General features: G+C 38.5%; 1 protein-coding gene across 1 annotated transcript in view; it reads right to left on the reverse strand.

Moving 5' to 3' along the window:
* Nucleotides 1-449: 449 nt before the first annotated feature.
* The window catches only part of RHAG (Rh associated glycoprotein), a 30,123-nt gene continuing 13,330 nt past the window's right edge, over nt 450-17,242 (reverse strand). The window contains exons 2-10 of the mRNA XM_054490920.1: nt 14,545-14,728; nt 13,443-13,593; nt 10,995-11,142; nt 10,063-10,229; nt 7,784-7,921; nt 6,402-6,523; nt 2,457-2,527; nt 2,155-2,228; nt 450-1,102 (exon numbers count right to left, since the gene is read on the reverse strand). Coding sequence (XP_054346895.1) covers nt 1,028-1,102; nt 2,155-2,228; nt 2,457-2,527; nt 6,402-6,523; nt 7,784-7,921; nt 10,063-10,229; nt 10,995-11,142; nt 13,443-13,593; nt 14,545-14,728 — 1,130 coding nt within the window. The 3' untranslated portion in view covers nt 450-1,027. The remainder of the gene's footprint in view (nt 1,103-2,154; nt 2,229-2,456; nt 2,528-6,401; nt 6,524-7,783; nt 7,922-10,062; nt 10,230-10,994; nt 11,143-13,442; nt 13,594-14,544; nt 14,729-17,242) is intronic.

Here is a 17,242-nt window from a genome sequence, read left to right on the forward strand (position 1 = left end):
GAATAAAATATAAATTATATAATTTTTTCAAGGAATAAGATATTAAATAATCCACTCTTAGTTATAATTTTTAAGTTCATTCAGAAGCTGGCATTCTGTTAATTATGGTGGAGTTGATTTCCTTGTTGACACTTAGATACATCTTGGGAAGATTTCAGGACTCCAAGGCTAGAAGAAAAATCTTAAAAGCTTCCAGAGAGAAAAAATAAGTTATTCGATTTTCTTAAAAATGATTTTTTGACTATGTCAGTTATCTTTTCTAAAATTTAACTTTTTACAACATTCTATAATGAGACATTAACTTGATTTTTTAAAAATAGCAAATACATGATAAATAATATATTTAAATTGAATGTGGACTAAATATGAAGTGTGTGTGTGTGCACAGGCGTGTGCTTGTTGCTGACATGAATTCCAACTACCGAAGAAAGGAGAGTCGAAGACTAATGTTTTATTTTATAACAATATTTAATTATTGGACATTTTATACAAAATAGACTTTGATCAGATAGCATTTGAGCTCGTTGCAAATAGTAAACATGCAAAAAGAATTAAGAATAATATCACGCAAGGATACAACATTACTAACTAGACTATTTTTAAAATATAAAGCACTACCTAAAATCATCATATTACTACTTTACACACATGCATGTCTTTAATTTTTTTTACATAGATTTCTCACATCTATTCTTGCTTCATGGGTTTCAGTTTTATAATATTTGGGATTGAAGACATAGTGTCTAAATTAAGAAACTGACATGTTTACTCTGTATTTACTCACTGCCAAAAGCATTTCAGGAATCCTGGAGAAGATCTATTTGATTATCTGTTTTATGAGTCACATCCCCTCAATTAATCATTGAAGAAGAAGAGACAGCATCAGACATAAGGACATTTTTACACTGGCCATTTGGGACTTAGGATCTATTCACTCTGGTCCATACTCTCTTTGGTTACTGCCTTTTTGTTTATCTGGACTTGATTCTGGATAATGGGAAAGGAAGCTGGAGAGCAGGAATGGTGTTTAGACTTCAGGTTCCAGCTGGCTGTGGTCACCATGTCCTTGGAAATAATTGCCAGGTTCTCTCAACCTAGGGACCTTTAAAAAAACAAGTTTGAGGACACTTAATAGTTTATTTCACTGTGCTTGTCAGAAGTTAGTATTGAAACAAAAATATTTTTGGTAATTATTATTCAAACTTGGAAAGAACTGGGAATAAAAATTTTTTGAGTTGAAGAATAATAAAAGAATAAAACATTTATCTCACCCACCCTGACTACATTCCCGCTTTTCCAAACTCATTCTCTCCGAAATTTTGCTGAAAACACCCAAACATCTGTGCCTCTCAAGCTTTGCAGGAAATAATTTGGGAGAAGTATCAATAGAGTAAAGAGAAACTGGAGGATAGAAAGAGGCTGATGAATAACAAAAGTTATTCATAAGACCTCCCGATGTGTACTTACTCAAATTCTTCAACCTTGTATATTTCACTTGCTTTTAACTACTTTTACCTACGGCATAGTTTAAAATTATGTTAAATTTCTTTTTTTTTTAACCAAATAAACCTGTGGACTATATATGGTATAAAATCTCACACTATTTCTGAGAATTCATATTATTTTTATGAATAGCTTTTTATGGCTCTCAGAGGAGTGAAACAACATTTGCTAACTACATTCTTTTCTTTCTTTCTTTCTTTCTTTCTTTCTTTCTTTCTTTCTTTCTTTCTTTCTTTCTTGTTTCTTTGTTTCTTTTTCTTTCTTTCTGCTTTAGAAAATACCATAACTTCTGATTTTATCTGGCTGGGCACATCATCTCAATTTCTCTCTATAAATAGGTAGTTCATTCAGTTTCTTTTCATTTATTTATTTTTTCTTTTACACTTGACATCCCATTGAAAGAAAAATTTTAAATTTATTATTTATAATTTTTGTAGAGAGTTGCCCAGGCTGGACCCAAACTCCTGGCATCAAACAATCCTCCAGCCTCAGCCGCCCAAAGTGCTGAGATTACATGTGTGAGCTGCCTACCGTGCCAGGCTAATTCAATTTCATCACACATATGCCACACAGATATCTAGGCTTCAAGTGAGTAAAGCTTTCACTAATGGAGTCATCATTCACATTCTTGTTTAGAATACTGTACAGTACCTCCCAATAAACAGAATCATCATAGCAGTTCTCGTCAGATGGCTGTCCCCAGAAAGGCAACTTTAGAATTAAACCTGTGACGGTAGAGGGAAAATGAGTCATGTTGTGATGCTGAAGAGGAAAATCTACCTGCATAGTAGTTTATATATTATTATAAAATCATCCCCTTTAACTGACATAATTACTTTACTGCCAGAAGTTTAGAACATTTTTGAATTTAGCAATTGACTTGCTCATTAATTATCTATTGTAAATAATCTGAGACCATAAGATACAGGGAAGTGTTCACTTTTTATGCTGACCTGTAATCAGACCTCCAACAACTGCTGTTCCGATAGAGGAACCCAGTGCAGCTGCCTGCATGGCCATAGACCTAAGGAAGCAAACAAAAAAGATTCAGTGTCTTTCCTGGATCCCAGCCAAAGAAAGTCTCACCCACTGAGGGCGTGGATGACTGCCATCTTCAGGCCAGAGTGTAACATTACACACCAGCAAATTAAGCATTTGTTATAATTTTTCTTTCATATTCTTATTTTCTTTGAAACTCTTGAGCAGTGTTAGAAAATTCTGAGATACACCTTAAAGAAGAGAATCATCTTTTAATGTAAACTTTGGATGTAAGACTTTCCTTAGGAAGGGTTTAGCACTCTCAAAAAATTGATCCCTGATCTGATTCATTTAAGAAATATTGAGTATCCACTCTCTGTCAGTTTCTTTTCTAGGAACAGAGGATAGAGTAATACATAAAACAACATGAGCTACTATTTCTCCTCACTCCATTCTAATGAAATAGTTATGATGAAATTAGAAAAATCTATCAATAAGTTCAGAAAAGCTAATTTCAGCGTATATTGTAGAGATAGCTCATTGAAGATATTCAAGTATATCGCTATGTGTCATCGTAGAAGTCATTGCCTTAAACTGAAATTAGTAAAAGATAGTTTGTAATTTTGAGAATGAAAGAATGTGATAAAAGGCCATTGAAGTGCATAAAGGTGTTATATGAATGACAAATGACCTGGGAATGTGGGGATCTTCTTAGCACAGCAGCTTACTCATAGCAGACAATTAATAAAGAGTTGTTGAAAGACTGAATGAGTGACTCCAATGAATAAAACAATTGGAAAATGAGAGTTTTTTTGGTCTTCCAGTCTCATCATCCAAGGGAGAGGATGCACTAAACTCAGATTCCTTTTTTTTTCTCCTCATTTGAAGGGTGTAAATATTTTAATATATAAAAAAACTGCACAAGTAACATATCATTGTGAAAACATTAGAAACTGCAGATAACGAAAAGAAGCAGAAAAGTTTAATATCCCTCAGATTGTATCAGAATAAAAATGTGAAATAAAAACATGTATTTTTATAAAAATGCAATCTTGCTATATTACTTATTTTTGCATTAAATATGTTTTAGGGGTCCGTTTATGTGAGTCAGTGTAGATCTGGACCATAGTTTGAATTGCTACAGGGCGTTACACTGTACAAAGTACTGGTTGCTTCCAGTGTTTCATATTTTTAAAAATGCTGTGAGAACATCTCCTCTGAACATGCTTATGAACTTGTCTGATTATTTTCCTAATATAAAATCTATCTAGAAATGAGAACATTAGTAAAAGGCTACATATACCTCTTTTTTTTTGAGACGGAGTCTCGCTCTGTTGCCAGGCTGGAGTGAAGTGAGGTGATCTCCGCGTTCAAGCAATTTTCCTGACTCAGCCTCGCAAGTAGCTGGGATTATAGGCACTCACCACCATGCCGGGTACTTTTTGTATTTTTTAGTAGAGATGGGGTTTCACCATATTGGCCAGGCTGGTCTCAAACTCCTGACCTCAGATGATCCACCTGCCTCGGCCTCCCAAAGTGCTAGGATTACAGGCTTGAGCCACTGCGCCCGGTCTGTATTACTTCTTAAGAACTTTTCCAAATAGAAAATTGCACGACTTATATTCCAATTTTTTACTTTAGCCATTATTCAGTATTATTATTATTAATTCATTCATACTTTATCACTTTGATAAGTGAAAAACTGGTAGCTTGTTTTAATTTGCATTTCTTTGATTATGAGTGAAGTTGAGTATTTTATATATACTTATTTGATTTTCTTCTTTTGTAAATTTCCTGTCAATTTTACAGGAATTTGCCAAGATCTTTTACAAGGTCGTAAAAGATATTTTTGATAACAAGTGTTCTGTGATCAAATAAACTTGGAAAACACTGACTTATACAAAATTAACAGCATTACTAGAGTTATGCTGCTATAATTTGCAAAAATGTCCCTTAAGAATATTAACTTTCTCTTGTTTTATGCTTACCAAAAACCTGATTTGCATTTTAATATTCTGAATAGACACATGTAAGTAGTTTGGTTCTCAGGTGATATTTTATTTGGTGTGAAATATGCAAATTTTACTGAAGTGAATGGACCCTCAAGGCTTGCCCCCCTTCCCCTCTTCTGATATTCCTCTGCCTTCTACCCCCGCCAACGAATAAATTGAGACGTTTCTAAACCTGCATTTCCAAGGACCAGACCCTCAACCATGAGACTTACCCAATGTCTGACCACCCAGTGAGGCCTCCCCTTTGAGAGCCAGATAGACTTGTTTTATTGCATCTGTGAAACTGGTCTAGGCATGATGCTCAATAATTCTTAATCATAGGCACCTCTTAGTGTGTTTGCACAGTGTATGCACACTCCAACACTGAGGAGTTGAGCTCATTCACACATGCTTTTATCATGCTTAATTTGCATTAAAATATTTTAGTGTTTGATCTCTACAGTCTCAGGAACTGAAAAAGATGTGCATATTCTGGAGTTGTCTTCTAAATTTGCAGAAAGTGTTAAAAAAAATACAGAAGAAATGTGTCAACTGTACACATGAAGAAGGAAGCAAACTACTTAGTAGGAAATATGATTAAATGCGTTTTTCAAGTATTTATTATTATTGGTCTCAACAGGGTTAAATTTTAATCTGCTAAAACTGAAGATAAGATTTTTCTTTTTAAATTATGCACCTCTAGTTAGTGGTCATTCAGACATTTCTAGACACACATTTCCCTCTTCTTCATGCTTTCAATTGGATTTAAAAATTGAGCATTCTGCTATGCAGCCATAAAAAAAAATGAGTTAATGTCCTTTGCAGGGACATGGATGAAGCTGGAAACCATCATTCTCAGCACACTAACACAGGAACAGAAAACCAAACACCACATGTTCTCACTTATAAGTGGGAGTTAAACAATGAGAACACATGGACACAGAGAGGAGCACATCACACAGCCGGGCCTGTTGGGGGGTGGGGTACAAGGGGAGGGAGAGCATTAGGACAAATACCTAATGCACACAGGGCTTAAAACCTAGATGACTGGCTGATGGGTGCAGCAAACCACCATGGCACATGTGTACCTATGTAATAAACCTGCACGTTCTGCACATGTATTGCAGAACTTAAAGTACATACAATTAAAAAAAATTGAGCATTCTGATTTCTCTTTATTTACTCTGCGTGATCTGGACTCTATGATCTTCTCAGCTTTTTCACATGGATGACATTCATACCAAATTTTTCCAGTATTGTGGCATCCCCTCCATTCTCCAGGGTTTGCTTGATAGTTGTTTTTCCTCTGGTTATTTAAGTAAACATTTATGCCCAACTTAGGGAAGAATCTACGTCTGATAGAGCTAGAGGGGATTTGGAGAATAAATACTCCAATCCTCTTATTTTACAGAGGAGAAGACTGAAAACCAGAAATGCTGAGTGATATCTCAGAGGTCACATAACTAGTTAGTAGCAGAGTTGGGGCCATATACCAGTGTTGTTGATTCTGCAGAACCAACTGCTTTCTGTATTATTCCAACTCATCCTTCTGTGTGTGGATTGGATGGAACTGACTGTTCAGCTCATCATATGTGCCTCCTCCTCCATTTTGGAGAGATAAAGAAAAAGACTAAGCCTTCTATAATCTGACTGTGTTTATCAAATTTCCCTGTCTGCTAAGAGACAGTTGTTTCTGGTAAAGACATTTAAAATAACGTTGTTAGTTTTTTTAAATTAACAATTTCAGTTAAGATGCCTCTTCCAATATAATTTTATTCTAATGATCTTCTCTCAGGTGCGTCTCTTTGGCTCCAGTAAAGACAATACAAACCATGGCCAGAACTGCTAAAATGAAAACTCTCCCATTTCTCAGAGTGAGAGAAAACATCATGGGACCACAGGGGCTGAAAAATCCATTCTTTTACTCACGTGTTGGAGGCACCCATTGCTACTGCCACAATGCTTGCAAGGCCTCCCACTACACCAGGTAAGCCGTGGAGGTTATGGACCCCACATGTATCATGGATCCTCAGTTTAGTAGTAAAAAGTGGCTAAAATTATAAAAGGAAGAAGGTTTATTATTTTGTTAGACGTATAGAACTCTAGAACTGAAAGAGAGCTATAGCTGAGCTCTATTCTTCCATGGAGAAGAATTATTTTATGAATAATTTTTTATGTATATTTAAGGTATACAACATGATGTTATGAGATACATATAGAGAGAAAAAGGTCACTATAGTGAAGAATATTAACATCTCCAACATCTTACATAGTTACTTTTTTTGTTGTTTTTTTTTGTGGTAAGAGTAGCTAAAAATCTCATTTAGGATAAATTCTATGTACAGATATACAGTACAATTTTACTACCTATAATCCTCATGCTGTGCATTAGCGCTCTAGGCGTATTCCTCCTGTATTTCTGCTACTTTGCATTCTCTGAACTACATCTCCCCATTTCCTTCTCCACCCAGAAGAAATTTTACGTAGAGCACAGTTCTCCATCCATATCTGAAGTCCACTTAAAGTTAAAGGATTTGAATATATAGTTGTGGCAAAACTGCCCATTTCAGTCTTTAGTGGATGGATTCGAAGGGAGTCATTTCACATCCTACTCCTTCTCACCTGCTGATGACATCCTAAATCTCTCTCTCTTTTTTTTTTCTTTTGAGACGGAGTCTCACTCCATTGCCCAGGCTGGAGGGTAATGGCGCCATCTCGGCTCACTGCAACCTCCGCCTCCCAGGTTCAACTGATTCTCCTGCCTCAGCCTCCCCAGTAGCTGAGATTACAGGCACCTGCCACCATGCCCGGCTAATTTTTGTATATATATATATATATTTTTTAGTAGAGACGGGGGTTTCACCATGTTGGCCAGGCTGGTCTCAAACTCCTGACCTCAGGTGATCTGCCTGCCTCAGCCTCCCAAAGTGCTGGGATTATAGCTGTGAGCCACCATGCTTGGCCGACATCCTAAATCTCTTAAAAGAGCAGAGTCCTTAATTACATAAGACAAATAACAACAACAACTTCAATGGAACAGCCCCAAAGGAAAGTAATGCCCATGTACTTACCATTTAATTCAAACTAAATTATAAAAAATTGATATTGGATTCTTTCCTGTTACACAGAAGTCAGGGCAGAGTAGAACCACTGAGCCTCTGAAATGGGAGTGGTATTTCCAAAAAGAAGGCAAATGGCCTCCAAATAAAAATGTTTATAAAATAAAATTTAATAGCATTTTTCTGCTGGTGGGACATGTGAGAAAAATGGTGCAGATTCAGAGTTTGACTCAGAACATCTGCTGTACTTACAGTCAGGAACTTGTATCCAAACACAGAGACCATTCCTGCAATGCTCCCAATGATCATAGAACCAAATGGGTGAATTGCCATATCAGCACAAGTGCCCACAGCAACTCCTCCAGCAAGGGTGGCATTCTGAATGTGAACCTGTGTGAGCAGCAGAAACATAAATGAGATGAGCTGGACGATGGAGAATTCAGAAGGATCAGAGGATTCTAGAGTTCAAGAGACCTATACCACATTCTTCAGTTGAAAGGGCTATTGGTTCTTTTTTAAAAAGAGGGTTGTTTGGATTTATAGAAGGCCTTTCTTTCAAGAAGTTGACATTTGGTATCTTTCTTGCCATTCCCTTAGTAGTGAATGAGTAATCAGCTTAACTCTTTAAGGCCAGTGGTGGAAGGCATTTGAGAAAATCAAAAGATGTTGTAGTGGGAGGGTAGGAGTGTTTAGAGCAAATATTCTCGCAATGTTTTTTCTATTTATGCAGTTTTTGGAACACATCTGTGGTTATCATGAACCAAAAGATGACTATGGCCACTGTGTGTTTTGTAGTCTATGATATTCCAATATTCAAAGAGGAAATGTAGAGACATTGAAATGTACACATTACATATGAAATACAATAGTTTTTGCAAACGTCACTGGATTGAGGACATTTGAGGATGAAGGAAAGAGGAATTGATTTTTTTTTTTTGAGATGGAGTCTTGCTCTGTCTCCCAGGCTGGAGTGCAGTGGCGCGATCTTGACTCACTGCAACCTCCACCTCCTGGGTTCAAGTGATTCTCCTGCCTCAGCCTCCCTAGTAGCTGGGATTACAGGTGCACGCCTCCATGTCCAGCTAATTTTTGTATTTTTAGTAGAGATGGGGTTTTGCCATGTTGGCCAGGCTGTTCTGGAATTCCTGACCTCAGGTGATCCACCCACCTTGGCTTCCCAAAGCACTGGGATTACAGGCATGAGCCACTGTGCCTGGCCAGGAATCAATTTTTGTTTAGAAGAATTTCTCAGGAAAATTGCAGTCTGGCTGTTCTGTCTGAGAAGCAGAGGTCATCAGTACTTTTAAAAGAGAAACACTGAAGTGTGCAATTTTTCCTTTTCATTGTTTTTAATGACCTCTCATGAGACAATTTGTGGAGAAATAAGATACATGTCCTCAGCTATGCTTAAAAAATAAATTACAATTGCATTTTCCTCCCCACTCCACCCCACCTGCCCCACCCAGCTAGAAAGGTAGACTGGCTGAGGGTTACTCCTTTACTGGTGTTTCTCTAGCTCATAGGCAAGAAACTCAAGAGACCAATTTGGCGGAATTTAAAAAATATTTTATTTTGAACTAATTGCAGACACATAAAAGTTGTAAAAATGCCACAGAATGTTTCCATATGTCCCTCGTCCAGTTTCTCAAATAAAATGTTAATCTTACATAACCATGGAAAGAAAATTAGCATTGATAAAATACTATTAAAAACATTTGAATTTCACCATTATTCCCACTGAAATTTTTTCTAGTATCCTATTGAAGATCCCACGTTGCATTTAGTTGTTATTTCTTTGAGAGGAATGCTTGCAGTTGGGAGAATAGAATCAGTGTGCATCATCCCACTCTCTTTTTCTGCTGTTTGATAAATCTAGTTTCTAAGAAATCTTTTCTCAGAATTTGGGAGCAGTTAACTCTATTATTAGAGAAATATACCTCAAATCAAAGATTTTTACAAGACTACCTTAATTCTCTACTAGACCGTAAATTCCTTGAGAACATTTTTTAATCTTCCAGGATAAAAATTTTTTCTTTTTTTTTCTTTGTGAGATGGAGTTTCGCTCTTGTTGCCTAGTCTGGAGTGCAATGGCATGATCTCGGCTCACTGCAACCTCCACCTCCCAGGCTCAAGTGATTCTCCTGCCTCAGCCTCCCGAGTAGCTGGGATGACAGGTGTCTGCCACCACGCCTGGCTAATTTTTTTTTTTTTTTTTTTTGTATTTTTAGTAGTCACAGGGTTTCTCCATGTTGGCCGGGTTTGTCTTGAACTCCTGACCTCAGGTAATCCCCCTGCCTAGGCCTCCCAAAGTGCTAGGATTACAGGCATGAGCCACTGCGCCCAGCCGAGGGTACAGATTTGATGAATAAGTGAATTAATGAATAAATGTTGCTGTTTTTAAAACATTCTACAAGGTCTGCTTCTGATTTGTCTTGAGAGTTCAGCAGTGATGCAGAAATTACCTACTACTTATCTGAGCAACTGTCAGTGTTGTGAAGCAAAATTTCCATGAGGGCTAAGGCGGCACTTACCATGTTGAGCTTGCCTCTGTGCTCCACTAGGCTGGAGAAGGCAAAGGCTGTGAGCACACAGGCAGCGAGAGAGAAGTACGTGTTTACAATGGCCCTGCACTGTTTGTCTCCAGGTTCAGCAATGGCCGAGTTAAAGCTGGGCCAAAACATCCATAGAAAGAGAGTCCCTGTAGTGAACCAAAAGAAGGGATATTAGTTCTGAATATGGAAGACAGTCCAGAGGATGCAGTTTGCTTTATTTATTTATGTATTTATTTATTTATTTATTTTTGAGACGGAGTGTCCCTCTGTCGCCCCGGCTGGAGTACAGTGGCTTGAACTCTGCTCACTGCAACTTCCACCTCCCAGGTTCAAGCAATTCTTCTGCTTCAGCCTCCTGAGTAGCTGGGATTACAGGTGCGGGCTACCATGTCCCCCTAATTTTTTTTTGTATTTTTAGTAGAGACGGGGTTTCAGCATGTTGGTCAGACTGGTCTCGAACTCCTGACCTCGTGATCCACCCACCTCAGCCTCCCAAAGTGCTGGGATTACAGGCGTGAGCCACCACGCCCAGCCTGGAGGATGTAGTTTCCTTTGCCCACTGACAATGTCTCTGTTTAGTCTTGATTATCTACAGTTAAGAGAAAAGAGGAGAATTGAGCCAGCATAAAGTAGTATGCAAAAGATGCTCATTTTTTCAAAGTTTAATTAAATTTATTATTATTGTTATTATTACTTTTTAGAGATGGAGTCTCACTATGTTACCCAGGCTGGACTCAAACTCCTGGGCTCAAGTAATCCCACCTCAGCCGCCTGAGTAGCTGAGGCTACAGTCGTTCACTACCATGCCTAGCTTGGATGTTCTTTTTGAGCATCTCACACCCATGTTGAAGTTAACCTTCCCTAGTGCCTTTTCAAATAGATAAGATTCAAGCAAGTTTATCCACACTCACCAATCATTGCAAACAAGTCTGAGTAGTACGCGGACTCTTCATTTTTATGCCTCCTTCTCAGTCCAGATCGATACAAGATGCCTGCTACAGCTAAGCCAAAGTAGGCCCCAAAGGCATGGATCGTCATTGATGCTCCAATGTCAGAGGCCTGAGGGACAAAATAGCATTCATATAGAGGTGAACCTGAGACTCATTTATGGGAGGAAAGTCAATGAAAGAATTGCATTGTTGGTTAAAAAACTTAAAAAAATTAAAGAGGGACAGAAAGATTGTGTCAGAGAAAGAGGGGTAAAACAGGGAGTAAAATAGAAATAGCACAGAATTTGGAGCCATACAGAACTGACTTTCAATCCTAGGTCAGTTACTTCCTTGCAATGTGACTTTAGACAAATTATTAAACATTTCTGATTTAAGTGTTCTGTAAAATGGGGAAATATTACCCACTCTCAACAGAGTTTGTGGTGAGACTTAGATAAGAACATATTTCTAAAGTGCTAGTTCCCTGGTGGGGACACAAGACATGCGAGGTTACTTCTCTAGGTGATGGAGATTTCGAGTGAAATATGTATTGCTCAGCCTGGCATGGTGGTGCACGCCTTGTAGTCCCAGTTACTGGGGAGGCTGAGGCAGGAGAATGACTTGAGCCTAGGAGTTTGAGGTTACAGTGAGCTATGATCTTCACATTGCACTCCAGCCTAGGTGACAAAGCAAGAACTAATCTCAAAAAAAAAAAAAAAAAAAAAAAAAAGATACTGCTTGTGATACAAAATGAAGATGATATGTTCACTTGAAATTGCAGTTAAAGCTCACCTAATTGTAACTCAAGACTTGAAACTTCAAAAAAACCAGAGTTTTTACCCATATTTTTTAAATTCGGCTCTATGATGACCTGAAAACCAGCTGAGGTCCCAGATTCATTTGAAGAGATTTAGATTCCGCTTTAGGATATGATGTGGATTTGACTCAGTTTTCTACATTTCTTTCCTCTAGAGGGAATACTCAGAGGGTCATATTGTACTTATAGACAGTAAGATGACACACATCTATTTATGAAAGATTTTCAAATTTAAGTAAAAAGGGTCTCCTAGTTGTTGTTCCTTTGTTTACTAGACATACACAGACCCAGTCCCCTTGAAGATCCACACTTGGTTGTAATGAGTCAAATATCTTCCCAGCATATATGATCTATCTAGCAATCTTTAGCCTCCCAGCAACACTTAGTCCCTTCCCAGCTGGGAAACCTTGCCTTGCTTCACCAGGTGGCTTCAGGAAGATGGGAGGTGGCAATTAATCGTGCTTGGACTTTCCAAATACCATGTGAGTCTGTGCCTATCTTGAAATGCTCACATATTTGTAGGCAAAATAACCTTCTCTGTTTTTCCCTTTGGAACCATCAAATAAGTCTTCATTCAGCTAGCACACAGAGTTTACAGATTCTTTATTAATCTGACCCACTTACCTTGGTGGTTTCCTCTGGTATTGGTCAAGTCTTTTCACCTTACTCTAAAAGTTTTCTTTTAGTTCCTCATCACTAATTCAAGACTGGTTGTTGCTACCTTGGCTTAAAGAACGTTTCTCCCCATTAGTTACTTGAAAACTTCTAGGTATCTTTTAGGTCCAGCGTAACTGTCACTTACTCAGGGAACCCATCCTTGATTCTACAATCTAAACTAATCTTCCAGTTACACTTTCTCATAGACCTACCCTACGTGTTTGTCGTAGCATATATTGCAATTTATAATAACATTTGTGTGTTTGTATCTTTGGGTGGGTGGATGAATGTGTAATTCTTTATTTGGTTTCTGTCTCTCCCACTAGAGTGTAAGCTCTATAAAAACAGAAACTTTCATATTTTGTTTGTCATTGAGTCCCCAACATCTAGAAAGTTATCAAAAATATTTGCAGTTGACTTAATGTTAACAGAAATATAAACAAAATAACAAAGTACTAGAGAGTGCCACCAAATGTTCTTTATTTATTTATTATTCCTGGGAGGAATCAATGAAATATTTGTGGAGAAAAAAGTTTGACTGAGGCCTTAACAAAAACCACTACAAGGATTTATATAGGGCTATTCACCTAGTAATAAAAATGTAAAAAAGGAATTGATCATTGATAGGCAAAAGAGGAGTTGAGGAATTAGAAAAATCTGGAGGTGAATTCAGACTCTGGCAAGCCATTCAGCATCTGTGATAATCAGTTTTTATGGTGTGTATATGATAATAGAAATAATACCTGCCATGCAGTGTTGTTGTGAAGATGAAATAAGATAATATTTACAAAACTCCTAGTTTACAGTAGGCACTCAGTAAATGATGGTTATTTTTACTATTTCCTATGGTATCACTCTCACCAAGATTTGCTCCCATACACCGTAGACACCCATTGTTTTTTTGTAGCCAGAACTGATGCCCAAAGCTAGGAAAGCATAAATTTTCTAACTCTTACCTTAAATATTTCACCAACCAGATATTCATTGCCAGCAAAAAAAGCAATTTCTATAATTGTCATGATCAGCATTTGGGTGGGGCTCGTTTTTCCCAGGACAGCTCCAAAAGATATCAGAACTGTGGCTGCACTGAAGTCTGCATTTATCATGCTGAGGGGAAACAAGAATAAATTGAAGAGTAATGCACACCCAACATAAAACTGACCAAAGTGCAATCCCATCTCCCACCAGGCCCATCCAGTGCTTACTCATCATCTCCCACTTCCTTACTCCTCCTCTTTTTGACCAGACACTCATTAGTTGCTCTAATGTACATATTTTAACTTACCTTTTATCTCATTTAGGGTTTTACTTTATATTCGTTGATCTAATAAGTGAATTATTTCCTGGGGTGTGTGTTTACTATTGCACAACAAGAATACATGTTTACATTTTAGAAACAACCTGAAAAATAACTAATGGGAAATTTTTGCTCCCTGTAGCTGAGATGGAAGGAATAATACTTTTATGGAAGAGGGTTTCTCATACCCTCAAAGTCAAACCAGAGAGGTTACAGACATGAATGTATTATCCAGTTCAGTAGAGGAAGGCATTGATTCAGATTTTTGAATTTCAACAATTTTCTGTTGCACAAGCGTGGCAATTTGCCAGCCAGTACAGTAAATGACAGGGAACTACCAGAGAAACGATTGATTTGAAAATGCAATGGTTGAAAAATAAAGAATTGTCTTAGTCTGTTTGGACTGCTATAACAAGATACCATAAACTGGGTTGTTTATAAATAACAGAAATTTATTTCTTATGGTTCTGGAGGCTGGGAAGCCCAAGATGAAGATGCTGACAGACTTGGTGTCTGATGAGGGCTCCCTTTCTGGTTGGTAGATGGTGCCTTCCAGCTGTGTTCTCACACAGTGGAAGGGGTCTGGAGTCTCCTGTGGACCTCTTTCACAAGGACACTGATCCCATTCATAAACACTCTGCCTTCATGACCTGGTCACCTCCCCAGTCCCCCACCTCTTAATATCATCATGTTGGAGGTTAAGAGTGTAATATATGAATTCTGGAGGACGCAAACATTCAGCCCATAGTAAGGATGCTCACTTTTTGATTCCAATGTTAAATTTCTGTCCCTGGCTGTGCAGGATTCCCTGTACAATAGTGCCCCACTGGAGGCCCAAAGCAGCAATGAGTAGGTTGATACCCACACCGCCGAAGCCATATTTATTCAGGAAGGTCATGAGGAAGCCAAACCCAACAAATATCATAACATGTACATCTTGGAACACTGGAAAAGAGTAAAGGAAAAAAAATCTGCATTAGGAGAGCATGAAGAAAGTACTGCATCATAGTATATCCCACTTATTAAGTGCTACCACCTTTGTATAACACACTAGGAAAAGAGAGCATTTAACTGGGAAGCAAAAGTCTTGTTCCAATGCCAGCTTGACTACTTACTAACCAAGAGACCTTGGCAAGTTATTCAGTGTTGGAGCTTTTTATTGGGAAGACTATGCACTATTACAACAGTGTGTCTTTCATCCTGTGCCTGAGGAATTTTACATTGTTTTCCACCAGAGGACAGCCTTACAAAGCACAGAGCAAGCATCACCCCTTCTTGAAGACTTTCCCAATACTCTCAGGAAACAGAATTATTTTCTGTTTTCATTTACATAGCTTTGTGTATATACTTCAGCTTTATCATTGTCATGCTATATTAGCATTTATTTAGCATTTGTCACACTGTAATAGTCAATAAGGTGTCCATCTCCTGCACTAGATTGTGAACTTCTTGATTGAAGGGGTTTGGAACCATTCATACTTGGCTCTCTTTAACTTGGCATAAGAGCTTGCATATCAGAGAAGAAGTAGTACGTTTCTTTGATGGATGAGTCTCCATTTATCAAATACGTATAATAGCACCAGCCACGAAAATCTTACCAGATCATTATTTGAGTCAAATGGGATAATTTCTTTGTTAGCACCTTATGAACCATGAAGCATTAATAAACATAAAGGCTGTATCCTCTTGAGTAACAAATATTCAACTTGGTGTTTGGGGATATGGGCTCAGGTACCTGAGTTCGATCACATGACTGTGTGACCCTGGGCAAGTCACTTACTGTCTATGAGCTTCAGTGTTTTCATCTGCAACATTGTAAAGGCCCTATTTCACAGAATAATCCAAGTGGGATCACCTGTGTAGGAGGATTTGCATACAGTAAAGTATTATGCCAATAAAACATATGATCAAACGCAAGATAGTGAAAACTTGAGCTCTTCCTTCAAGAAACTGACAGCTAAGTTGGTAAGACATATATATGGATAAACCATATATGAGATTGACATTTTTGCATTGGAAATAGTCCTTTGATCTGAAGGGAGGATCTGAGCAGTACATAACAGCATCCACTACAGTAGACAAACCTGAATGGGGTACCACAGTTTCTCTCTCTCTCTGTTTTTTGGGGGGGGAGACGGAGTTTCGCTCTGTCTCCCAGGATGGAGTGCAGTGGCATGAACTCGGCTCACTGCAACCTCCGCCTCCTAGGTTCAAGCAATTCTCCTGCCTCAGCCTCCCAAGTAGCTGGGATTACGGGCGCATGCCACCGTGCCCGGCTAATCTTTGTATTTTAGTAGAGACGAGGTTTCACCACATTGGCCAGGCTGGTCTCAAACTCCTGACCTCAGGTGATCTGCCCGCCTTGGCCTCCCAAAGTGCTGGGATTACAGGTGTGACCCACCATGCCCGGCCCCATAGTCTCTTTTTAATTAAACATCACCATTGTGGCCAGAGGTTTAAGTGGAAATAGATATGAGGGAGGATGTGCCTGGAAAATATGTCCCAGAAGAAACCAACATTAAAAGTCAATTAATTTGCCCAAAGGGTGAAGTCAGGATTTGAACTCCAACCTGACTTTCCTGATTTCTCCATTCATTGAGCACTGTAGGGGTATAAAATAACCGAAGCAGAGCTCTGGCTTCCGAGGCACACAGAGACGTTACTGCTTCTTGGCTCCTCTCTACTTCTGTTCTGCCATCAGGCTCAGGGGCTAGTGTGTTGAGGGTAAGAGACTGTGGTACACTACTCAGGCTTGTCTACTGCAGTGGATGCTGAGATGTGCTGCCCAGATGCCCCCTTCAGATCAAAAGACTTATTCCTCCCATTTTCCCTGGCTGTCAGGAGTGCCGCCAGATGAAGCCCTAAGCTCTCAATTCTCTCTGGAAAATGTTCTTGTTTTGCTCAAGATCATAGTTCTTCCCTCGAGTAGTCTGGACACAATAACTGATTCACATGAGCAACCGCTTGTCTCAGAAAAGGACCACCTAAAACTGGACAATCCTAGCTTCAGAGCCTCCTGCAGGGTCAGCTGAGGCTTTCTCCTTCTCTGCCCAAATTCTTTTCCCTCAGGTGTTGATCCTTAAGGTGTTGATTCCCATCCCATACCTACCCAGGGTACCCTGGAACTGAGATTTTACCTCACTCGCTGATGGGCATTTGTCAATTAATATCAACCTGTTTCCCTTTTTGCTTTTTGAAGTAGAGATAATCACATATATTCATTTTTCTTTACACATTGATTTGTCACCCACCATTTAATTTTTGTATGTAAAAATTTGATCTAGATCATAGAATAAATTGGACAGGAACTCAGGGGATATGCATGATTCTTACTATGGTTTTACTAAACCTTTATGGGACTCAGTTATCTTTTAAGGAATACTTGGATTACATGATGTCTAAAGTGTCTTAGCTCTACAATTTATTTTATTTTGCATTTAGGTCAGGACACTAAGACAC

The sequence above is a fragment of the Pongo pygmaeus genome, chromosome 5 (genome assembly GCF_028885625.2).
Source record: "Pongo pygmaeus isolate AG05252 chromosome 5, NHGRI_mPonPyg2-v2.0_pri, whole genome shotgun sequence".
NCBI lineage: Eukaryota > Metazoa > Chordata > Mammalia > Primates > Hominidae > Pongo > Pongo pygmaeus.